At 38.1% G+C, this 26,962-nt stretch overlaps 1 protein-coding gene across 1 annotated transcript in view; it reads right to left on the bottom strand.

Moving 5' to 3' along the window:
* Positions 1-8,770: 8,770 nt before the first annotated feature.
* Positions 8,771-26,962, bottom strand: part of MORC1 (MORC family CW-type zinc finger 1) — a 179,422-nt gene continuing 161,230 nt past the window's right edge. The window contains 4 exon segments of the mRNA XM_060297564.1: positions 8,771-9,361; positions 12,416-12,610; positions 20,226-20,279; positions 21,732-21,819. Coding sequence (XP_060153547.1) covers positions 9,269-9,361; positions 12,416-12,610; positions 20,226-20,279; positions 21,732-21,819 — 430 coding nt within the window. The 3' untranslated portion in view covers positions 8,771-9,268.

Consider the following 26,962-nt stretch of genomic DNA (forward strand, 5'->3'; position numbering starts at 1 on the left):
CAAATGAAGAGGAAATAGGCAGTCTACCTGAAAAAGAATTCAGAATAATGATAGTAAAGATGATCCAAAATCTTGGAAATAGAATAGACAAAATGCAAGAAACATTTAACAAGGACCTAGAAGAACTAAAGATGAAACAAACAATGATGAACAACACAACAAATGAAATTAAAAATACTCTAGATGGGATCAATAGCAGAATAACTGAGGCAGAAGAACGGATAAGTGACGTGGAAGATAATATAGTGGAAATAACTACTGCAGAGCAGAATAAACAGAAAAGAATGAAAAGAACTGAGGACAGTCTCAGAGACCTCTGGGACAACATTAAATGCACCAACATTCAAATTATAGGGGTCCCAGAAGATGAAGAGAAAAAGAAAGGGACTGAGAAAATATTTGAAGAGATTATAGTTGAAAACTTCCCTAATATGGGAAAGGAAATAGTTAATCAAGTCCAGGAAGCACAGAGAGTCCCATACAGGATAAATCCAAGGAGAAATACCCCAAGACACATATTAATCAAACTGTCAAAAATTAAATACAAAGAAAACATATTAAAAGCAGCAAGGGAAAAACAACAAATAACACACAAAGGAATCCCCATAAGGTTAACAGCTGATCTTTCAGCAGAAACTCTGCAAGCCAGAAGGGAGTGGCAGGACATATTTAAAGTGATGAAGGAGAAAAACCTGCAACCAAGATTACTCTACCCAGCAAGGATCTCATTCAGATTTGATGGAGAAATTAAAACCTTTACAGACAAGCAAAAGCTGAGAGAGTTCAGCACCACCAAACCAGCTTTACAATAAATGGTAAAGGAACTTCTCTAGGCAAGAAACACAAGAGAAGGAAAACACCTCCAATAACGAACCCAAAACAATTAAGAAAATGGGAATAGGAACATACATATGGATAATTACCTTAAATGTAAATGGACTAAATGCTCTCACCAAAAGACAGATTGGCTGAATGGATACAAAAACAAGACCCATATATATGCTGTGTACAAGAGACCCACTTCAGACCTAGGGACACATACAGACTGAAAGTGAGGGGATGGAAAAAGATATTTCATGCAAATGGAAACCAAAAGAAAGCTGGTGTAGCAATTCTCATATCGGACAAAATAGACTTTAAAATAAAGACTTACAAGAGACAAAGAAGGACACTACATAATGATCAAGGGATTGATCCAAGAAGAACATATAACAATTGTAAATATTTATGCACCCAACATAGGGGCACCTCAATACATAAGGCAAATACTAACAGCCATAAAAGGGGAAATCGACAGTAACACATTCATAGTAGGGGACTTTAACACCCCACTTTCAGCAATGGACAGATCATCCAAAATGAAAATAAATAAGGAAACACAAGCTTTAAATGATACATTAAACAGGATGGACTTAATTGATATTTATAGAACATTCCATCCAAAAACAACAGAATACACATTTTCTCAAGCGCTCATGGAACATTCTCCAGGATAGATCATATCTTGGGTCACAAATCAAGCCTTGGTAAATTTAAGAAAATTGAAATTGCATCAAGTATCTGTCCTGACTACAATGCTATGAGACTAGATATCAATTACAGGAAAAGATGTGTAAAAAATACAAACACATGGAGGCTAAACAATACACTACTTAATAACAAAGTGATCACTGAAGAAATCAAAGAGGAAATCAAAAAATCCCTAGACACAAATGAAAATGGAGACACGATGACCCAAACAAAACCTATGGGATGCATCAAAAGCACTTCTAAGAGGGAAGTTTATAGCAGTACAATCCTACCTTAAGAAACAGGAAACATCTCGAATAAACAACCTAACCTTGCACCTAAAGCAATTAGAGAAAGAAGAACAAACAAACCCCAAAGTTAGCAGAAGGAAAGAAATCATAAAAATTAGATCAGAAATAAAGGAAAAAGAAATGAAGAAACGATAGCAAAGATCAATAAAACAAAAAGCTGGTTCTTTGAGAAGATAAACAAAATTGATAAACCATTAGCCAGACTCATCAAGAAAAAAAGGGAGAAAACTCAAATCAATAGAATTAGAAATGAAAAAGGAGAAGTAACAAGTGACACTGCAGAAATACAAAAGATCATGAGAGATTACTACAAGCAACTCTATGCCAATAAAATGGACAACCTGGAAGAAATGGACAAATTCTTAGAAATGCACAACCTGCCAAGACTGAATCCAGGAAGAAATAGAAAATATGAACAGACCAATCACAAGCACTGAAATTGAAACTGCGATTAAAAATCTTCCAACAAACAAAAGCCCAGGACCAGATGGCTTCACAGGCGAATTCTATCAAACATTTAGAGAAGACCTAACACCTATCCTTCTCAAACTCTTCCAAAATATAGCAGAGGGAGGAACACTCCCAAACTCATTCTACGAGGCCACCATCACCCTAATACCAAAACCAGACAAGGATGTCACAAAGAAAGAAAACTACAGGCCAATATCACTGATGAACATAGATGCAAAAATCCTCAACAAAATACTAGCAAACAGAATCCAAGAGCACATTAAATGGATCATACACCATGATCAAGTGGGGTTTATTCCAGGAATGCTAGGATTCTTTAATATATGCAAATCAGTCAATGTGATACACCATATAACAAATTGAAGGAGAAAAACCATATGATCATCTCAATAGATGCAGAGAAGCTTTCGACAAAATTCAACACCCATTTATGATAAAAACCCTGCATAAAGTAGGCATAGAGGGAACTTACTTCAACATAATAAAGGCCATATATGACAAACCCACAGCCAAACATCGTCCTCAATGGTGAAAAACTGAAAGCATTTCCACTAAGATCAGGAACAAGACAAGGTTGCCCACTCTCACCACTCTTATTCTATATAGTTTTGGAAGTTTTAGCCACAGCAATCAGAGAAGAAAAGGAAATAAAAGGAATCCAAATCGGAAAAGAAGAAGTAAAGCTGTCACTGTTTGCAGATGACATGATACTCTACATAGAGAATCCTAAAGATGCTACCAGAAAACTACTAGAGCTAATCCATGAATTTTGTAAAGTAGCAGGATACAAAATTAATGCACAGACATCTCTGGCATTCCTATACACTAATGATGATAAATCTGAAAGTGAAATCAAGAAAACACTCCCATTTACCATTGCAACAAAAAGAATAAAATATCTAGGAATAAACCTACCTAAGGAGACAAAAGACCTGTATGCAGAAAATTATAAGACACTGATGAAAGAAATTAAAGATGATACAAATAGATGGAGAGATATACCATGTTCTTGGATTGGAAGAATCAACATTGTAAAAATGACTCTACTACCCAAAGCAATCTACAGATTCAGTGCAATCCGTATCAAACTATCACTGGCATTTTTCACAGAACTAGAACAAAAAATTTCACAATTTGTATGGAAACACAAAAGACCCCAAATAGCCACAGCAATCTTGAGAACGAAAAACGGAGCTGGAGGAATCAGGCTCCCTGACTTCAGACTATACTCCAAAGCTACAGTAATCTTGACAGTATCGTACTGGCACAAAATCAGAAAGATAGATCAATGGAACAGGATAGAAAGCCCAGAGATAAACCCACGCACATACGGTCACCTTATCTTCGATAAAGGAGGCAGGAATGTACAATGGAGAAAGGACAGCCTCTACAATAAGTGGTGCTGGGAAAACTGGACAAGTACATGTAAAAGTATGAGATTACATCACTCCCTAACACCATACACAAAAATAAGCTCAAAATGGATTAAAGACCTAAATGTAAGGCCAGACACTATGAAACCCTTAGAGGAAAACATAGGAAGAACACTCTATGACATAAATCACAGCAAGATCCTTTTTGACACACCTCCTAGAGAAATGGAAATAAAAACAAAAATAAACAAATGGGACCTAATGAAACTTCAAAGCTTCTGCACAGCAAAGGAAACCATAAACAAGACCAAAAGACAACCCTCAGAGTGGGAGAAAATATTTGCAAATGAAGTAACCGACAAAGGATTAATCTCCAAAATTTACAAGCAGCTCATACAGCTCAATAACAAAAAAACAAACAACCCAATCCAAAAATGGGCAGAAGACCTAAATAGGCATTTCTCCAAAGAAGATATACAGAGTGCCAACAAACACATGAAAGAATGCGCAACATCATTAATCTTTAGAGAAATGCAAATCAAAACTACCATGAGATATCTCACACCAGTCAGAATGGCCATCATCAAAAAATCTAGAAACAATAACTGCTGGAGAGGGTGTGGAGAAAAGGGAACCCTCTTGCACTGTTGGTCGGAATGTAAATTGATACAGCCACTATGGAGAACAGTATGGAGGGTCCTTAAGAAAACTACAAATAGAACTACCATATGACCCAGCAATCCCACTACTGGGCATATACCCTGAGAATACCATAATTCAAAAAGAGTCATGTACCAAAATGTTCATTGCAGCTCTATTTACAATAGCCCAGAGATGAAAACAACCTAAGTGTTCATCATCAGATGAATGGATAAAGAAGATGTGGCACATATATACAATCGAATATTACTCAGCCATAAAAAGAAATGAAATTGAGCTATTTGTAATGAGGTGTATAGACCTAGAGTCTGTCATACAGAGTGAAGTAAATCAGAAAGAGAAAGACAAATACCGTATGCTAACACATATATATATGGAATTTAAGAAAAAAAAAGTGTCATGAAGAACCTAGGGGTAAGACAGGAATAAAGACAGAGACCTACTAGAGAATGGACTGGAGGATATGGGGAGGGGGAAAGGTAAGCTGTGAAAAAGCGAGAGAGAAGCATGGACATATATACACTACCAAACGTAAGGTAGATAACTAGTGGGAAGCAGCCGCATAGCACAGGGAGATCAGCTCGGTGCTTTGTGACCGCCTGGAGGGGTGGGATAGGGAGGGTGGGAGGGAGGGAGACGCAAGAGGGAAGAGATATGGGAACATATGTATATGTATAACTGATTCACTTTGTTATAAAGCAGAGACTAATACACCATTTTAAAGCAATTATACTCCAATAAAGATGTAAAATTATATATATATATATATATATATATATATAAAGAATTATATACGCAAAGATACAGAGGAAATTTTCGAAAAATAAAATTATTAGCTAGCCCTACCAAAACAACATGGATTCAATAAGAGAAAAGATGAGGCAATCAATGGGAAAAAATAGAGATCTTTTTGTGTTTTAGAACTCGGTGCAAATACAAATAGGAATTTAACCTGCAATAAGGTGGTATTGCAGATCATTGGGGAAAAGATTTATTCAACTGATAATTCTGGGACATTATTGTGGAAACACACACACACAACATCAGATCTCTAACTTACTCCTGACAGCAAAATAAATTCTAGATGAATCAAAGATTTAGCAATATGATTATCAAAATCATTAGAGAAAACAATGTAAAATTTCTTTAGAATTTTAGCATTGGAAAGTACTCTCTAAATATGACTAAAAATCTCAGAAGCCATAAATGAAAGGAAATTAAAGCAAACATTTTTGAAAATCTCACATGGCTCAAAACATAATAAAAACATTAAAAAATGAAAAATTATGAGAAAACATTTGTGACACACATCATATAAAGAAGATAATTTCCCTAATATGAAAATAGTTCCTATAAATTAGTAGGAAAATATAACCAAGTTGAAAAATGAACAAAGGCCAAATTTGAAAATTCAAATGAAAATTTTTTTTTTTTTTTTGCAGTACACAGGCCACTTACTGTTGTGGCCTCTCCTGTTGTGGAGTACAGGCTCCGGACGCACAGGCTCAGTGGCCTTGGATCATGGCCCCAGCCGCTCCGCGGCATGTGGGACCCTCCCGGACTGGGGCACAAACCCGTGTCCCCTGCGTTGGCAGGTGGACTCTCAACCACTGCGCTACCAGGGAAGCCCTCAAATGAATTTTAAACATGAAAAGGTGCTCAGTCTTACTCATAAGAAATGTACATTAAAGCTACAAGTATATACCACTTTTCATCTATTTGATCAATGACATAAGAATGCTTGATAATTCACGAGATAGGTGAAGGTGTGAGAAACAGACTAATATATTGCTGGAGGGTATTTATTAATACAATTTTTATGAAGTGTTATTAGGCAATATCTATTAATAATATCTGTATGTACCCTTTGACCCAGCAATGCATCTTCTGAAGTTTATTTAACAAGTATAATTGCATATATGTGAAATGAACATATTTACAAGAATGTTCACTGTTGTGTGCATGTAAATCCAAAAGGATGAGAACATGTAAACATGAAAAAAAAAAGAGCACTAAAAATGAAATATCAGAAAGGGAATGTAAAAGAACAATCCGTTTTAAAATTGCATCAAAAAACAATTATTTAGGACTAATCCTGACCAAGGAGGTGAAGACTTATATGCTGAGAACTCTAAAACATTAACAAAGGAAACTGAAGATGATTCAAAGAAATGGAAAGATATTCCATGCACTTGGATTGGAAGAATTAACATTGTTAAAATGGCCGCACCACCCAAAGCAATCTACAGACTTAATGTGATCCCTATCAAATTACCCATCACATTTTTCACAGAACTAGAATAATCCTACAATTTATGTGGAACCATAAAAGTCCCAGAATTAGCCAAGAAATCCTGAGGAAAAAGAACAAAGCAGGAGGCATAACCCTCCCAGACTTCAGACGATACTACAAAGCTACAGTAATCACAACAGCATGGTATTGGCACAAAAACAGACATATAGATCAATAGAACAGAATAGAGAGCCCAGAAATAAACCCAAACACCTACAGTCAATTAATCTTTGACAAAGGAGGCAAGAATATACAATGGAGAAAGTGGTGTTGGAAAAGCTGGACAGCTGCATGTCAATCAATGCAGTTAGAACATACCCTCACATCATACAGAAAAATAAATTCAAAATGGCTTAAAGACTTAAATATAAGACATGATACAACAAAACTCCTAGAAGAGAACACAGGCAAAACATTCTCTGACATAAATCATACCAATGTTTTCTTAGGTCAGTCTCCCAAGGCAACAGAAATAAAGCAAAAATAAACAAATGGGACCTAATCATACTTAAAAGCTTTTGCACAGCAAAGGAAACCATAAACAAAATGAAAAGAAAACCTATGGACTGGGAGAAATTATTTGCAAATGATGTGACCAATGAGGGCTTAATTTCCAAAATATATAAACAGCTCATACAACTCAATAACAAAAAATCAAACAATCCAATCAAAAAATGGGCAGAAGACCTAAATAGACATTTCTCCAAAGAAGAAATACATATGGCCAATATGCACATGAAAAGATGCTCAACGTCACTAATCATTAGAGAAATGCAAATCAAAACTACACTGAGGTACCACCTCACACCAGTCAGAACAGCCGTCATTAAAAAGTCTACAAATAACAAATGCTAGAGAGGGTGTGGAGAAAAGGGAACCCTCCTATTGTTGGTGGGAATGTAAACTGGTGCAGCCACTATGGAAAACAGAATGGAGATTCCTCAAAAAACTAAAAATTGAATTGCCATATGATCCAACAATCCCACTCCTGGATATATACCCAGACAAAACTATAATTCAAAAAGATACATGCACCCCAATGTTCATAGCAGCATTATTTACAATAGCCAAGACGTGGAAACAACCTAAGTGTCCATCAACAGATGAATGGATAAAGAAGATGTGGTACATATATACACAAGGGAATATTATTCAGCCATAAAAAGGAGTGAAATAATGCCATTTGCAGCAACATGGATGGACTCAGAGATTATCATACTAAGCAAAGTAAGTGAGAAAGAGAAAAAGAAGTACCATATAATATCACTTATACGTAGAATCTAAAATATGACACAAATGAACTTACCTATGAAACAGAAACAGACTCACAGACATAGACAACAGACTTATGGTTGCCAAGAGGGAGGGGGGGAGAGGGAGGGATAAATCGGGAGTTTGGGATTAGCAAATGCAAACTAGTATATATATGTATAGCTGAATTACTTTGCTGTACACCAGAAACTAACAGAACACTGTAAATCAACTATACCTTAATAAAATAAATTTTTTAAAAAAGAAAGAAAAGCAAAAGCCTTATAAAAGAGAAAAAAAAAGAAAAATGTAAATGTCCATCATAAGATGGATATTTACCTAAAATAAATTTGGGTATACCTACAGAGTCGAATAATAAAGAGCAGTTTAAAGACAATGAGACAGCGCTGCATATACTGATCCTGATATGGAATGATCTTGAAGATATATTAAATGGAAAAAAACAAAAGCATATTCTGGATGCTATTACATCCATATTTATATCCACATAATGATTTATATGGTTTTATATACATTGACTGATTTTGGATGAATTCATAAGTAACTAGTAAAACCATGCCTCTTGAGAAGAGTAATTAAGTAACTAAAGACAAGAACGGGATGAAGACTTTTCACTGTACTGTATTCCATTTCACATGTTCTGAATTTTATACTATGTGCATGTACATAAAATTAAAATTATACAATTACACAAACATTTATTAAATGTTTTATTGCTTTTGTCCAAAGTTGCAGACACTTCTAAACAAATAAAACAAACAGTTGTCAAGGAAAATGTAAAACACAATTCTTACATATATGTAATATGTATTCATATTATGCTTAGAAGATTGGTTCTTTTACTATAACTCAATAATAAAATTAACATATAAAATATATCTCAAAGTTCTTTTGGGATGTATATTATCTGCTTTACTGAGTACTGGCTGTAGTGGAGAAGGGGTATAATGTCTTTCTTTTTCAACTCAAATTTCAAAAGGAGGTGATTCTGTAGTTCTTTGGCTCTTAAAAACCACTGTTTTCCAGTTTTTACAATCTTTTTAGTGAAAACAAAATTTAAGCCTAAATGACATTTCCATCTTTCTTAGCAGCTCACGGGAACTAGAGAACTCTAGAAATGGTTTCTGAAAGAACAGGAAGAGTTAGGGAATAGAACTGGGAAACATACAAATTGTAAACCAGTCTCCATTTCTAAAACATAAAATTTTCTTACTGTTAAACAAGATGAACTTTACAATGACAAGTGCAGAGGAGATATTTTTACAGAATCTTCTTTTTTTCTTATTAGCATTTTAAAAAATGGAATGTCTTTTCTTTTAATTTTGAGAAGTGCTTTCCTTTTTTTTGAAAGGAGACTATGTCCTGTACCTGCAGTCATTTTATTTAAAAGTCTTCTGAAAAAGGAGATTATCTTCTTTAAGCAGAGCTTCTAAATAACTGTCAATTTGCTCCAGGTCTCCTGCTGGACTGCCCTGGAAAAGAGAAGCAACAATCGTAGGAGGGGAAGAAGCTACAGGGTTTATTCCTGTAATCTGGGTGGCCTTGGACCAGTCTTCCCTATGATTCATGTAGCAACAAAACCCAGCTTGCATTCGAATAATGCTTTTAACCTTTTGAAATGTTTTTGCATTTAATCTCATTTTATGCTCACAAGTGGTTAGGAACTTGAATCTTTTTTTTTTTTTCTTCTTCTTCTTCTTCTTTAGTGGAAATTAGTTCAACTGTGCTTTTTGGGTTTTTTTTTTCCCCCTTCTATATAATTACTTGTCATATTCCTAAAGCCCCCGCCCTCATCTCATTTTTCTGTTATAGGCTCTCATGAATTTTTAGCCTTAGAGGCAAAACAGACGGGTAGGCAAATTCTAACTTCTCTGTTTCTCCTTTTTCCTCTGCAGCATCTTTTCCCACAACCTTTGGCTTGCTGCCCTGATCTGTCCCCTTTTCTCTTTCCCTCAGTTCTCTATTGGAGTAATCTCAAGCTCTCCTTCCTTGAGCTTCTTGATCCATGAACAGCTGGACAAATGCTCCCTCTTTACTGACCTAAGTCTCACTCCCTCAGGCCCAACCATGGGATCAACTCATTCTCCAACTGCGCTGATGGACAGGAGAATTTTTAGGAAGGACCTTCCAGAAATAATCCCAATGTTGTTATTGTTTCCAATAAGTGTCTGGCACTATCATAGTTTCTCCATCCCTCATCTGGTTCCATTAAATGTGTTTTTGCTTTGCTCCCTTTGCCCTAGATTTGCTTAGTCTTCTAACAAGCCTGAATTGTACTGAGTCCCAGCTTTGTAACTAGGACGCTGTTTGGGTTTCCATGATACTGATATTCACTAGGATTTCCAAATATTCACTGACCCTGAGGAATGCCCTGTGTGATCCTTTCTGACACCGACAGCTCTCAGCCTGTTCAGTCTGGTCTAATCCTTTGGCTCCTGCTTTCTACCCTGTAGATTAGACTTCCTGCTAGGACTCCAGGTTGATCCTGTTCCCAGGTTCTTCATGTGCTGCCCCAACCGTCTGTTCCAGGTCCACCGCATCTCATGTGTCTGCTCTACTCCATGGTAGCTGCTCGCGCAATTAAAGGCACTGAAAATGTAAATTTCAAGTGGGGGATGAGAGTAAACATATCTGGGCAGGAGCCTTTTGAGTACCTCTCCAATAATACTGGATAAAACGTTTCACATTCTGTGGGCTAAAGCCCTTCATCTCTTTACTAAAGTTTGTGAATAAAACAAATTAAGTTAGTATAATTACTCTGGCTACTGTGAGGGAACCCAGGGGTTTGACACAGAAGGAAGAGTAAACTACTATTCTTTCATTTTATTTTTCCTAGCTGAACAGATTTGCTATTGTGAGAACCAAATAATTTTTATGAACTTTCTTGATAGACAGTGGCATTCCATTACTATGATAAAGAACTTCTGTGGTCTCTCTAGTTGTTCTTGTTAGTGAAACAACAGTCATCACTGAAACCCTACCATGTGTGAGGCTCCACCAGACCTTTCACATGCAAAAACATTCACCACCCTCTGTAGCCACAAGAACCCAAAGGAGCTCCACTCAAATCCCACTCTCACAAATTGGCTTAGGTAGTACTGTTGACAGAAGGACAAATATAATTACCATTATGTGAAAATCGTTAGCTTTAATCATCCTTTTTATTTTAATAATGAAACATTTTAACTGTTGCCTAGACCACCCAAGAAGAGAGGGATCGTCTCTTTTGGCTATATACTTAATCAAAAATACTTTCTGTGTTTTTATTTTGTATTTTATATAAGAGAAATCCCAGCAAATCCAAAGATGTGTGGTTTTTGAAAGAGCAATGAACTCTCACACTGACTGAAAACCAGACAGTCGGCTTCAAAGTCCATGCTTATCATGTTCAATACTGATGCTCAGCAAGTTTCCTCGTCTGTCTCTCCGCGACCCCCTTCACGGGCAAAGCCGTCCTCCAGGCCTCCAGGCAGGTTTCTCTGGGAGACAGCTCCTGCCCTCTCTCCCTGCATGGCCCAGGAAGGACCTGTCTCCTGTTCCAGACTCACGGCCTATGTCTGAGTTTTGTCTGGGTCCTGAGACAATTTTCTCCCCGTCAGACCCTATTTCCATATACTTTTTTAAAGCAGGCTAGATGATATCTAAGGAGCTTCCAGTTTATCATGACAATAAACTGAACCAAAGGCTAGTCTTGAGGCAGCCCAGAGAGTGCCCAGGTGTCCATCACCAGTGCTGGGGAAGCAACACAAAGTGCTGGGTGCTGAGTGTATGATGCCAAGTTGCTCCAGACACAGACCTGCCCTTGCGGGCCCCCAGAGAGCTCTCTGACCCCCTCTTAGGGAGCTTTCCTAGGAGTCCCACTGAACAACCTTCGTTTATACCCCAAGGAAAGCTGAGAAACACAGTCATAGTTCCTGGGCTCACTGTTGATTTCTCAATTTATTTCTAGCATCTACAGAAAGACTTTTCAACATTGGATATATATACTTTAATTTTTGATGTTTTCTCCCCAGCATTTGTATATGCTATAGTAGAAGATGGGTATTTCCTCACTGGCTCAATCTATCATAGAAGCCCAATTCTTTATGCATTCAAATATATAAATAAACAAGAAGAACAGTAATTCATAGTTACATGATATTTTCCTCTAAGATTAGAAGAGTCTGTTTTTTTAACCTCTGTATTAGGATAAAAATTAAAATATTTTGTTGTCTGAAAAAATTAGGAAAAATTTCCTACTGGAAATATGCTAATGAGGAGACAGCATCATCGAACTATACCAACAGCACAAGCAAAGCTTCTGATTTTTTAAAGGGAAAATATAATAGGCCTTTAAAACAGTGTTCTAATTTATACTTTCAAAGTTCATTTATTTGTGATTTCAATATCCATTAAGACAGAGTTAGGGCTCGGTTAAGTGACTCGTCCAAAGTCATAAGTGGATGACGACATTAGGAGAGGAAGCTAGCCCAGTGCTCTCTACACAATGTGTGTTCCTATTACTCAAATAAAATTTCACTTCTTACCAGCTGAAGTTTCTGCAATAATACTGTCAGTTTCACACGAAGATTATTCAGTTTGTCTTCAGTGACTTTTCTTTTTTTTTCACATTGTCCCAGGGATACTTCATTAAGCACTCCTCTTCTGTTTGCATCATAGATAATGGATTGCATGGTTTCCTTTAGTTTTTTTTCATATTGGACCATGTAAACATTACGGACCTGGGAATGTTTTAAAAACAGTTTTAGTATATTTTTAAAATATTACTTTCCTCCCTAATAGCAGAATATCATATTCCAATCCTACACATATATACCACGTGTCAACTCTGTACATATGTACTATGGGTGGTCTACATTTAAGATATGTTGATCCCTTAAGGAACTAACAATCTGATGGAAGAGGAAGAGAAAGAAGAAAAAATGCACAATAGTCCAGTAACTATAATATAAAGAGGCACACCAAGGTCAGCTCAGAAACCCTGGCTTTGGAATAAAGAAGAAACCTAGTAATGCTTGAACTTGTTCTCCTACCAGGGCTACCGTATTCTTCAAGGCACAAAGGGGATAGGTGCCTGTGACTACTCGCCACAGCACCAGTAACTCACAGATGACGACAGAGTGTCCAGCCACTTGGGGCTTTAAATGTGTGATTTATAACTCAAGTCTGTAGCATCTGAAAAGCACAGAAGCTACAGTAAGAGGAATTCCTAGTGTGCCACTCTCCTTGGGTTCCCTAATCTGATGTAAAGAGTACGGTTATATACTAACGCATGTGACCTTTGCTAATTCAAGAGTCTTGGTTATTTTCCAAGAGCTCGTGTTGCACCTGAGACACTCACAGAATAGAAAGAAGTAATGGAGTGGCCAAATGCTTCAATTTCAAAATGACATTAATTGCCTGTATCAACATTTTGAGAGGGCCGGGGGATATTCTGAGAAAAGAGATACAGGGCAAATCCTGTTTTGATAAACATTTGAATGTTTCAGCAATAAGAAGACTTCTGTATTCTAATATGCTGGGTTGCCAGGAAAATTGTAAGGTAGCCTCATTTGTCTTCTGGGTCCACCCTGTCCCCCTTCACCCTCCTCCACTACACTCACTAATACATGCAGGCCCTTCCCCAACACTGCCACATCATCGCCTTTAAGCACTCATTGACCTCACACATTTCTCCTTTTTCTATAAAATTCTTTAAACAAACAAACAAAACCCCCTAAGTATACTGAATTCTGTTTAATAGACGTTCACCAACTACTTCCTAAATTCGAGGCACTGAATTTTATTATAGGTGATGCAGAGATATGTAAGATTCAGTCTTTGCTCTCAAGAAGCTTCTAGTCTACAGAATGAGATAATACAAGTATGCAAATATTGTATCTTTATGGGAGAAAATGTATTGTGCCCCAAGTAAGGCACAGATATTATTAGAGTTGAGAGGCGGGTGTGGAGTCTCCATTAAATAGAAGAGCATTAAAGTCCTGACTTAAGGTATTTGAGTTGGATTGACATCACTAATTTACCTCCAATTATGTATACTATTCATGTGCTACTAACTGAGAGGAATATTTGGGAGCAAGGACCCAAATACCACTCCACAGTAGTAAACAATGGCCATATATGTGTGCGTTTATATATATACACACATACATTCACACATATATATCATGTGTTGTATTAAAGGTGAGACTTAATTGTGAAATCTATAGATTGCCACGTAAAGAAATCTTAGATTTCTTTCGAGACTTACACTGCCTGGATGTTTGTGTGAGGGCACAAGGAATTAGACTCTGAAATCCTTGACCTGGCTCTGCCTCTTCTTACCTCATTTCCTGAGTTCTAGGCCTCGCCCTTCCAGGTATACATCAAGCTCCCTCCTGCCACAGACCCTTTGCCCTTGCTGCTGTCTTTGTTCAGCAGATTCAGCTCCAGATATACACAAGGCTCACTCTTGGTCTCAACCAGTATGAAAACATGGCTCAGATATTCCTTGCTCTCTGTATCTGAAATAGCCTCCCCTTCCCCAACACACCGTCACTGTCTATCCCCTGGCCTTGCACATTTTATGGCACATCACACTGTATGTTTATTTATGTTTTATTTAAGTGTTTGTTATCTATCTTTCCCTCGGGAACGTAACCTCAATGTAAAAAAAAAAATTGGTTTTGTACACCTCTCTATTTCCAACACCTGCCACAGGGCACTAAATAGTGAAGAGTTAGGACAGCAGATGTTCAGAATTAACAGCAAAGGGACTTCAAATACGAGGGCCAAACCTGCCTTGAAATGCAGGCTACATTCTGGGATCTTGGAGGGGCATCCTTTTTTGAACATGCTCAATTCAACCTACAAGAAGTTGATGGCTTAAAACTAAGGCGATAACCACCTCCTCCAAGAAGCTTCACAGGTGCTTCCCGTGGAGGCTTCTGTCAAACCCAGGAAGTGAGATCTCCCACGGCCTGAAGGTAGAGTAGGGTAAATAATTCAACACAGCTGGAATAATGAGGACAGAGTCATGGACAGTTCAGATGTCAGCAGCCAATTATAGTTCTTAGTTTTCAGAACTTCAGAATCTTATAAGCTTTTGCCATCCTAAACAACAGCCAGGAAACACTTTCTTGTAAAAAGCAACAACAATAATAAAACAAACCAAAACAAATAAAATTAAAAATATAAAAAACAATATTACCTAGAAAAATAACAGTATTGCTCATCAGCAATAAAAAGAAACACACGATTGATATACTTAATGGATCTGAAGGACATTATGTTGAGTGAATAAAGCCAATCATAAAGTGACACCTACTGTATGATACCATTTTGATAACATCCCTCAATAAGTGGTACTGGGAAAAATGGACAGCTACATGTAAAGGAATGAAATTAGAACACTCCCTAACACCATACACAAAAATAAACTCAAAATGGAGTAGAGACCTCAATGTAAGACCGGACATTATAAAACTCTTAGAGGAAAACATAGGAAGAACACTCTTTGAGATAAATCACAGCAAGATCTTTTTTGACCCACCTCCTAGAGTAATGGAAATAAAAACAAAAATAAACAAATGGGACGTAATGAAACTTCAAAGCTTTTGCACAGCAAAGGAAACCATAAACAAAACGAAAAGACAACCCTTAGAATGGGAGAAAATATTTGCAAACGAATCAACGGACAAAGGATTGATCTCCAAAATATATAAACAGCTCATGCAGCTCAATATTAAAAAAACAAACAACCCAATCCAAAAATGGGCAGAAGACCTAAATAGACATTTCTCCAGAGACATACAGATGGCCAAGAAGCATATGAAAAGCTGCTCAACATCACTAATTATTAGAGAAATGCAAATCAAAACTACAATAAGGTATCACCCCACACCAGTTAGAATGGGCATCATCAGAAAATCTACAAACAACAAATGCTGGAGAGAGTGTGGAGAAAAGGGAACCCTCTTGCACTGTTGGTGGGAATGTAAATTGATACAGCCATTATGGAGAACGGTATGGACGTTCCTTAAAAAACTAAAAATAGAACTACCATATGACCCATCAATCCCACTACTGGGCATCTACCCAGAGAAAACCCTAATCCAAAAAGACACATGCACCCCAATGTTCATTGCAGTACTATTTACAATAGCCAGGTCATGGAAGCAACCTAAATGCCCATCGACAGACGAATGGATAAAGAAGATGTGGTACATATATACAATGGAATATTACTCTGCCATAAAAAGGAACGAAATTGGGACATTTGTAGAGATGTGGATGGATACAGAGACTGTCATACAGAGTGAAGTAAGTCAGAAAGAGAAAAACAATTATCGTATATTAACGCATATTTGTGGAACCTAGAAAAATAGTACAGATGCACCAGTTTGCAGGGCAGAAATTGAGACACAGATGTAGAGAATAAACGTATGGACACCAAGGGGGGAAAGCGGCGGGGGTGGTGGTGGTGTTGGTGGGATGAACTGGGAGATTGGGATTGACATGTATACACTAATATGTATAAAATAGATAACTAATAAGAACCTGCTGTATAAGAAAATAAAATAAAATTCAAAAATGAAAAAAAGAATGTTTATACAGCATGCTACATTCAAAATCATATTCAGTCTCTCAACGTTCACTATTTTGTAACCAGCAAACTGTATTTCCTTCAAGCACTAGCGGCCAGTTTAGCCAGTTTCCTGACTTATGCTTCTTGCTTTCTCAGGCTAACATCTCAATGAGGTTTCTAAAAAAGGTAACACTTTTGACAACTTTTAAAGCTCAATATAAAAGGACTTCTGGTTGTTTTAACATTTTAATTAAGGTGAGTATAGAATTGTAACAGGATGAGAGGCTTAGTTCTGCTGGTTAAACTCACTCTTGTAGAGGTATTTGCGGCAGATCAAAAATGGAATTCTTCCAAACCCCATTAATTCAGAATGGAATTAGGATTTGAAAGAAAGAATATTCAACTGAGATTTTAATTTTCTGCCTTGAATTTAAAAAGTCAGAGCTCTGGCAGCTCTGGAGCTCCAGAATCCTAATAAGTTTGCACAAAGTAAGGCAGGACTACAAAATCTATAGATTTTGCACCCTATTTACAAGAATATGCATGTGTTTGTGTGGGCAGACACTACAGCAGAAACAATCAACTTTGAGTCAATGCACAATAGTAAGGTCCAGATGCATTCAAAGCTACTTATTGATGTTGCTAGGATATGAGAGGATTGCTAATTTCAAGGATTCAATAATCTAGTTGAGGAGAAAATAAAATACAGGAAACTACTGTAATGCAAGGCAGAAAATTTAATTAATGCTAAAGTAGAGTTTTAAGGTCCTCTCAGAACACAGAAGTCAAGATTAATTTCACACGGAGAGACTGAGGTAGGCTTGATGTAGAAGGTAGCATTGATCAGGCTGTACAAAGGGTGGGCAGGATTTCCAGAGGCCAACCGTGGACTGGGAGAGTGGAGAAGAGTATTCGGGGGGACAGCACGGGGAAACGCTCAGAGGCAGGCCAGTCTAGTAGGTTGGAGCAACTCCATTTTGGATGGAGCAGATGGCTTGCAAGAGGAAAGAATAAAAGATGGTGGTTCAGGTTGGGTTGCAAAGGACCACCAATGCTGTCATGAATCATCTGCTACTCTAATAGTTATGGACACTGCTGATGTGGTCAGGGCGGGTGACCAAAAAAGTTTGTGCTTTACAAAGGGTCCTCCCTTTATTAAACGTACACACCTTAAAGCAAGGTGCATAGAGTTAACCCTACATGGATTTCAATAAATGATTTCAATAGTTTTCATAACCATCCACTTAAAGCTACTAATCATTAATAAAGTCCTTAAAACCAGTTTCATGTGAAGAAAATCGTGATTCCAATTGTTCTGTATTTTGCTTGCAACATCTCCATTTCAACAGGAACTCATGGTCTCTTGACTGTTTATCTTGCTTTGAATCTTTGAATTCCATTTGCCCTGAACATTACGAGGATTCTACTCATCATCTATGCTAACACCTTGAATAAACACTTATTCAGTCTGGCCTCCAAGACCCAACAACTTGGCTCCATTACTGAGTGTAGACACTGAAAAAATATCATTTAGAAACAGACATGAAGGACATGTATAAGCTTGGATACGCTGAGATGTATGATAAACTAATTCTTAGCAAATTTCTAAGTTTTTTAGTGTAAATAGTTAAATCAGAGTTCCCTAACCAGTAGATAAGGATGTGTCAAGAGATCCAGGAACCCTACTGGTGATTTGTCAAGCTGGCTGCCACAGAGTTGGGACAATTCCTGGTGGGACAGTAAACAACCTGCCTACCGCATGCCCTCCCCACACCATATTTTACTGTCAGCATCTCCCCATATACATCTCACCATGTAATGTCAAGGTCTCTAGTAAGTAAACAATAATTCTTTTATGCCAATAGGCTGAGAAGCTGTAGTGTACCTACTGCAAGTAATACTTGCAAACTTTATCATAAGGATGAAGTATTACAGTCTGGATAAGAATGAGATGGAATAAAGTGAGGTAGTGAAAAGAGCTCTGGAGTGGCACAAATCTGGGTTCCAATCCTGAATCTACTACTTACTTGCATCATGACATTGGAATGTTATCTTTCTGGTTCTCCATTTCCTCATTACTAACATGGAGATAGTGGCAGCTATACATCCCAAAGTTGTGAGAATTAAATGAGGTAACATATATAAAAGGCCTAGTTTTGTGCCTGGAGCTAGTGGCTCTTAATCAATCACAGTGTTAGATTTGCTGATGAAAATAATACTAGTAAAATAATAATAATAATAATAATAGTGCTAGAATAGGGTCAAAAATATGTTGGATAAAAGCTGTCTTTTACTCTAATTAGGAAATGACAGCTAAGTCTTCACACCGAAAATGTTCAATTACTGCTTTTTCAACAAAAATGCTACTCAGAAAATAAATTCAATTTTCAGTTGAACAGTGATGAGAAATTAAGAACCACAATATTCCTTCATTTCCAGTTGCTTATCACAGGCCAGTAGGCACTCAGGCAGAAATATCAGAGGCAAATATATCAACAGGGGTATTACATTTAGGCACACCCTAAAATCCAAACACTTTGTGACACAGCCTTTCTAAGAAGAAATCTAGTTTAGGTTCTAATTTTCATTTCAAGTTTGCCTAGTTATATGCTTTGGGGAACTTACTTCCCAATTCTATTTCATTTATAAAACATGAATATTCAAACATATTCCATTCCCCACAAAAGAGATGAGGCGGCGCCTGTGCTTACAGCTGTGCTGTGCACAATTCCAGGAAGCATCATTCACCTCCCAGTCTTGCATATTATTATGAGAGTTTTCCAGAAGATGGCTGTAAGCATAAGCACTTGGAAGAAGATGCTAGTATATGTGCTAGTGATAGAGCTGGTGCACCTGTTTGAGCAAACACAGGTGAAGTGTCAGCAGAAACCTAAGCATCTCAATATTGATCCTGGTGCCATGAAAAGTTCTAGACTGTTGTGGCCTCCATGAAGTATCTGGGAACCTCAGTGGCTGTACTGGCTCCAGTGCTAATCCCCTGTGTTAGTTGGGCCAGGTTCACATCTTGGAGTCTCAGTTCCCTTGATTGTGATTTAAGGAAGTTGAGGGCATATGATTTTTTGAGATATTTCTCTAGTAGAACTGAAGGACTCTATGGACTCTTCCCTGCCACCACCAAGGAAACCTTTAAGAACTAGATACACAGTATTATAAGAAAACTGTAAAAAAAAACAAAACAACAAAAACAAAAAACCATCTACCCAGAGAGAGAGAAAGGTTGTAATGAAACACACCAAAAAATACCAGTGATCTTGGAATGGTTTGGGACTATGGATGAATTTCTTAAAATTCCTTTTACTTTCTTTTATTAGCATTATTTTATAGCTGCTTTTAAAATAGAAAAATCATAAACTTAAAAAAAACTGTTGATAGAATTTAAAAAACCCAGAGAGATATCAAATTGTCCAAAATAATTAAAGACTTTTATACAAAAGATTTCTGATTTAGCACAGTGTCTCAAGGATCCAGTGAACCTATTGCTTAAAGACTCAGAATGTCATGTTTCCTGTTCAAAATATAGTCCTACTCCAAGTGTTTCATAAGCTTTATGGTTTGGAAACATTTGCATCTTTAAAATTCAAAAAGATGTTGCTTTGTGGCATCTGATATGCTACAGATTAATCTAAGTCTTGATAAGTAAATGCAAATTTGATTTCCTTTCAAACCTAACATTTAGAAATGTATATTATTTCTCCTTTGGAATACAGGATCATTTAGAATATAAATGATTACGTTGAAAGGAAGCTTACCTGGTTGAAACACATTTTCAGCTTCTTGTTTGTCTGTTCTGGGCATTGCTCCAGCTGTTTTCATAAATCATAACAGAACAGGATATTAACTTTTAGGGAATGAGCTGTCTACAGTAGAGTTATAACATGCAAGTACCTAGTATAAAAAAGCATCAAAGCCTAGAACTTGCCAACATCGGTGCTGTGGGTCTTTTAAGCCAGGGTCTAATTATATTATACAACATGGTTTTAAAATTTTTCAGATGAAAAAGAAAATCAAGGTGAAGGAAAAGTAAATGACAAATAATAAAGCCGTTGGAGTCTAGATATCTTGGATGGGGACGCCACAGAAATAGACCGGGGAGAGTCACTGGCATGTGGGATAGTATTTAAAGTCAGAGACTAGCTGAGGTCACCTAGAAACAACATTTAATAGAGAGAAGAAAGTGGTCCAGGAACAAGCCCTCAGACACACCGACATTTAGAAACCAAATAGAGAAGGAGCTGCCAGCGCAGAGGATGGGAGGGAGGGAAGCAGGAAAATGAGAAGTGTGTTGTCATGGAAGCTACATAAAGAAAGTGCTTCAAGAAAGAAAGAGTAGTCAGCTGGGCTGAAGAGGTCAGGTAAGATAAGTGACTACTGCACTTGTCAGCACAGTGGTCACTGGTGGTTTGACAAGACAGTCCCAGTGACACTGTTGAGTCAGAAGCCCCACGGGAAAGAATGAGGTGACAGTAGATGGTGAAGCAGCAGAAACAATGATGTAGGACTTCATCCAGGATCAGACGAAGACATATGGCACCTGTGCAAATTAATCTTGTGGTACTCTTTTCACTGATAGCTTTTCACATGTACCCATCCCTTCCACAAGCAACACCGAGCATGAGGGTGGCGAAGAAGGCCCCCACCCTCCTGTACCTGGCGGGGCTCTTCCAGTCCCGTGAGCAGCTCTGGCGGCCTGAGGCCTGCACCCCTCACTCAGCTTCACCACAGCCTGCTGTGACTCAGCAGCTCAGGGACCGCCCACTGTGGGCCAGTGCCAGGCTCACCCTGTGCACCCCAGGTAGCTGCTGATCAAAGTTTTCCTTCCCGTCATATATAGTATTGCCTCTGAGAGGAGATTTGGTAAATGCAATTTTCTTCATCTTTCCCTGTGACGTCTTAGTGATTCTAACCCAATCTTCACCTCAGTTCCTCATAAAAGGTAGCTGAGGAAGTGTATCTAAGGGATAGGAACTATTTTTGGTGCAGGGAGAGAAGTTAAGGACTATATCCTGTCTCTTTTCATCTCAGAGACTGACTACTCTCAGTCTGCACAATCTTTCCAGAGTTTATTTAAACCTTGGCCATGCTGGTTTCCCATGCAGCTTTAATTCCGAGTTACCCACTTAGTACAAAGATCCCCATCCTCATTCACTTAAGCTATCCTAGGTCCTCTCATTGGTAACCCTTTATATTTTTCTTCACTGAAGATTCAATTCAGGGTGTTCTGTCATTCCCTCAAAGTTCAAAAAAAGTCAGCTTGCCTCCAAACTTGCTGTAAGTTCCTCCAGAGACGTGTGGCCAAATTCTGATGGTAGACAATACTCAGGGAAAAAATACAGAAGAATCTCCCTAGGAATATAAGCACAGCAGAGATGAGAATATACCAGGAAAAGAGATGCAGCGCTCATGTGTCCGAACTGGCTCTATCTCCTGGGTTTTGTTAAATATCTTGGCAAAGACGAACATTTGTGCCTGCCAAGTAGTTTGTTTTTATAAGTGGCATCAAAGTGTTCTTCAAAAGGCATTGACTGGGGAGAGGGAGGTGGCCATGGCTATAAAAGGGCAACAGGAAGAATCCTTGTGGTGATGGAAGTCTTCTGTATCTTGACTGTGTCAATGTCAATATCCTAATTTCCATATTGTTCTATAGTTTTGCAAAATGTTACCATTGGGAGAAACTGGGTAAAGGGTACAGGGGATATCTCTGTACATTTATCTTAAAATAAAACGTTTATTAAAGCAAGCAAGCGTGAGCTCACAATGCCCGTCCATAACCAAGCAGTCCAGGAAAATCTTGCACCTACCTGAATTTCTCCTCGGCAGAGAGCTAAGTCAGCATTGCAAAATTCCCGGAGGAAAAGAGGCTGACTACAGGCTTACTGACTTTTTCCCAAAGAAAACCAAAGAACTTAACTCTTCGGAGTAATTCTTTCATCGGGGCCTCCAGGACTACCCCTAGAAATCATACATGGACCCTGCTCTTTCCAGACAGCCATGGTCATTGTTCTGACACGTGCTTCCTTTTGTCAAAAGGCAGGAGCACCCCACCCTTCTAGTGTGATGGCTTTTCTAGGATTAATCCCCTAGATGACATACATTTCACTCCTGGGAGAATATGAAATCTAGAAATTTACAGTTACCACATCTTAAAAGTATATAGAGTGTTTTATGTTGAAGTGTTCCAAGAACTTCATGTATATTACCCAAGGGACTTACAAAATTTTTCAATTATAAAATAACATGGCACACAAAGGATAAGACAGCTATTTCTTATATAATTTACATTCCTAGTATTTTATTATTTGTGGCAATATTCATTTGTAATTTTAAGGAGATTCAATCCAAAAAGTTAAAAATCCTCAGCATTTCACAACATCAAATGTAACACACACACACACACACACACACACACACACACACAGTCCTCAGAATTATTTGCCTGGCTGGTAAGAAGATGAGTAGGGAAGAGGCAGGATGAGAAAGGGCTTCTGGGTATTTGAGCTGAGCAGAAATCAGATGGTATAGAAAGAAAAGCTTCAAGTGGAGTCTCTGGGAAAGGAGGCCTGTGGTCAAGTTTACGGTAGGTTTCGTGGAGGAGAAGTGGTGAGAGGTATTTTTAAATACAAACCACCTCTTTCCTCCCCTAAATCCAGCCTCCCTTCCTCCAATACAGGGTTGAAACCCCTGTACTGGTCCTGAGTATTGGTCCCTTTCATGGTGGGTATAAATTCTGTGGGGTTTAGATTTAGAGCTAATCAGCAATCTTCCAAGGAAGTATTTCTAGAAAAACAAATATTCGGAGGTGGTGGCATTTGGTGGGGAGTGGGAAAGGGTGAAGGGGCAGGTTGGGGAGAGACAAAGCTCTGAATCAGTTCTGGATTATTCTCAGTCTGTGAAATCTCTACATCAAAATTTACATGAAACACCATTATAGTCTGAATAATGTCTCACACGTGTGTACTATTATTTCTAAAGACAGGTAAAGAGACAAAGACACACAGAGAGAAGGAGAGATTATTTTAAAGTGAAACACTTTAGGTAAAGGTTTTATTGGAATCACTTGTCACAAGTAGCTCATCATGTTGTATTTTCTCAATACCCTCAAGCTCATTAATTCCACAGACATTCCCTGAATGCTACTAAAACAAAGCCTTTATCTAGGGCACCTTCCAGAGCCTGGCATCGTGCCCCATGCTAGGAACCCAATACATTCTTATTACACTGAATTCAGCCTAGTAGGGAACGCAGACAAGGAAGAAAACTATTCCAATACACTGTGACAGAAGCTAGAATGGGAATGCAGCACCATGGCTACCTAGAAGCGGGTCCCAAATTCGTATTTGGGAAACCCCAAAGGAAGGGTAGGAGTCAGCTAGCTGTGTGGGGCAGGGGGGTACAGCCTGTGAAGGAAGAATGCCAGGCCAACTGCACTATATATTGGGGAACTGAGTATTTTCTGACGGTATTGAGCACCCTGGTCAGATTCATCCATTCTTTATAAAGTGCTGGAAATGTGCTGAGTGTTGCTATAGGCTTCATATACAAAACTTCATGTCATCTTTATGGAAGCTCTCTTTTTTTTTTGGTGGTACGCGGGCCTCTCACTGTTGTGGCCTCTCCTGTTGCGGAGCACAGGCTCCGGACATGCAGGCTCAGCGGCCATGGCTCACGGGCCCAGCCGCTCCGCGGCATGTGGGATCCTCCTGGACTGGGGCACGAACCCACGTCCCCTGCATCGGCAGGCGGACTCTCAACCACTGTGCCACCAGGGAAGCCCTATGGAAGCTCTTTGATTAAGGACTTATTCCTATTTTGAACCTCTCTGGTTCCCTAATTGTTAAGGATCCTCATCTCCACGCCCACCTGTACTCTCCTTTGTCCCTCTCCCTCCAAGACCTTAGTATCCACCTTTGTACTCTCTCCTCCATCTCACTTCTTCTAAAAGGCTCTTCCCTTGGGGATTCTGTCCCACGAGACTGACTGGAGAGGAAGACAAATTATCCTGCTCCTGTAGTCTCTAAGCACAAACGCACAGACCTCCGCATTTTCCTTTTCCTGAAAAATTAATCCAGGAAAACTGTTAGATCCTCTTAAAAACTGTAAGCTACCAAAAATCATAAATGTGGGGGCTGAATGTAGATGCTTAAGAACTCTTTAAAAATTCCTTCATTTATTGTCTTGAGTCCCTTTCTTCGATGCAATTCTTCAATGACACCTTCTTTTGTTCCTGAGGAGGGTATATATAATCAAACTTCTCTCCACCCTCAAACTTCAGGTTTCCTTTAAGACAGAAACAGTGATCCTCTAATTCACAAAAGGTCCTTCAACGATGTGCTCAGCACAGAACTATAGGAATAACCTGGTATCTGGAGTATCGAAATGGATACTGTGTATTTTGGAGGGACTCAAGAACCAAGTGCTACCATTCAAGGGGAGTCTTTTCTTACCAAGAACACCCCTTCTTCCCTTGGAGCTTTTATTCATAGTTCCACCTCCAAACTTGCTAATAAAATCAGGAATTTGTCTTTATTAACATTATCTCTCTTCTTGGGGATTCAAGAAATAAGTAACCTGAAGATCTTCCAGAGCTATTGTTTGCACCCAGGACTGTAATAGGTTCTTGGCTATAATGCCCATTTCAGTTGAATTCCTACAGAAACCATATCCGTATCTACAAGTTTGAGTTGGAAATTTTTATAGAGTTCAACTAGCTGAGCTACGACACTAAATCAGCTCTGTCTCCATATATGACGACCAAGCTTTGAAAAGCTCCAGCTAAGGGCCATTTCCTTTTCATTCCATGGTCATATCCTTTCTCAACAGGGTAATTTTTCCTTAAGAAAAATCTTTCTTGCATTAATATAACTCTGCTCTTTCTAGGCATGAGCAGAGATACACAGAGGTTCCTGGTTATCCTGCTGTTCTTTTTAAAGAGTAAACTAGTTAATAATAAGCTTGGTCTTGGCTAAGGAGAAGAGCAAGCCTCCTACCTGAGGTAGAGCGAAACTCTCTCCTTCAACCCAGTGAAAGGCTATGGAAATGGCATGGCTCCACTTTCTAAAACCAGGAGTCAGGTCCTGGTTTTTGATAGACCTCAATTGCTAATTTTTTTTTTTTTGTGTGGTCTTTTCTTTTGCTTCAGTAACTGGCAGCAACCTGTAAAAAGTGACTTTCTTTTTAAAATTTATTTTTGGTATTTTTAAAAGTTAAGATAACATGAAGCATGTTTGCACTTTTGTAGAGGTGAAATAAATGAAGCCTGACTTATATCGAGTTTACATATACAACGATAAACTAAAACAAGGCATTATAGGTTAGCATTTGTGAGTAAGGACTATGAGACCACACTGCCAATATTCAAATCCCAGCTCTACCACGTAAGAGTTATGTAATGCTGGGCAAATTACTTAACCTCTGCATACCTCAATTTTCTCATCTGTAAAATGGGGATAATAAAAGTATCTATTTATAGGGTTGTTGTAAGGTTTAAGTGAGTTAACATATGCAGAGCCCTTAGGACAGTGCCTGGCACATAGTAAGTGCATAAAAAATATTATTATTGTTGTTGTTGTTGTTGAAAGTGATTTGAGATTTGATACTGCTTCAATATTTAGGACCATTTGGTAAAATTTAACAATCTGGATCTCAGTTTACCTTATTTACCTCTGATTTATTCACACAACTCAGTTGCACCCCATTATTTGAAAATACTTTAACATCCAGTAGTACTATTCACTGCTTTTTACATTAATCCCTTTCAATTTAACTAAAATTATTTTTGAAAATCTACTAATACACATTGGACACTGTGGAAAATTCAATCTGTTTTCAAAGGAGTTACTACATTTGGGGATTAAATAAATTAATACACATAAAACAAAACATAATGCAAGACAGGAAAATGTTAAACTGAGCATAATCGGGTGATAAAAAAGGATAATAAGAACGACTATTTTTTATTAATTTATAACATGAAACTAATAGAAGAGGCCCATTTAGCAGTGTAGGAAGGGATAAGGATGATGTCATGTTCAAAGTGAACCAAGTGGAGGGAACACTCCACACACTTCAAAGGGCCTGACTGCTCTCTTATCTGTGACAAGCAAGGCAAGTCTGGTGAACAATCGTGAGTGTAAAGAACATGGTCCCCTCCACACTGTACATGGCCAGCCATAATCTTCATGCCTGGAGGAATTTAAAGTCTAGTAAACACAAGGACTAATATGTGGACCAGACAATAGAATAGTGCAATACAGGGAAGAAAACATAAAGAAGACAAGAAATCTGTTTTCACTGGTGAAATGTGAGAAAACATATGACATGCTGCCAAAGGCAAAAGAGAAAATTGGTAAATGAGGAGCTCCTTTTGTTCCAGTTAAAGCCTTGTGTTGTGTACAATTCTTTTCCCACTGAATATTTTTATAAAACAATCATCACAAAAAAATTCAAGCTGGTACAGAAAGGAGCTTATTTATTAATTCATTTGGCTCTC

Source organism: Globicephala melas, chromosome 4, assembly GCF_963455315.2.
Source record: "Globicephala melas chromosome 4, mGloMel1.2, whole genome shotgun sequence".
Lineage (NCBI taxonomy): Eukaryota > Metazoa > Chordata > Mammalia > Artiodactyla > Delphinidae > Globicephala > Globicephala melas.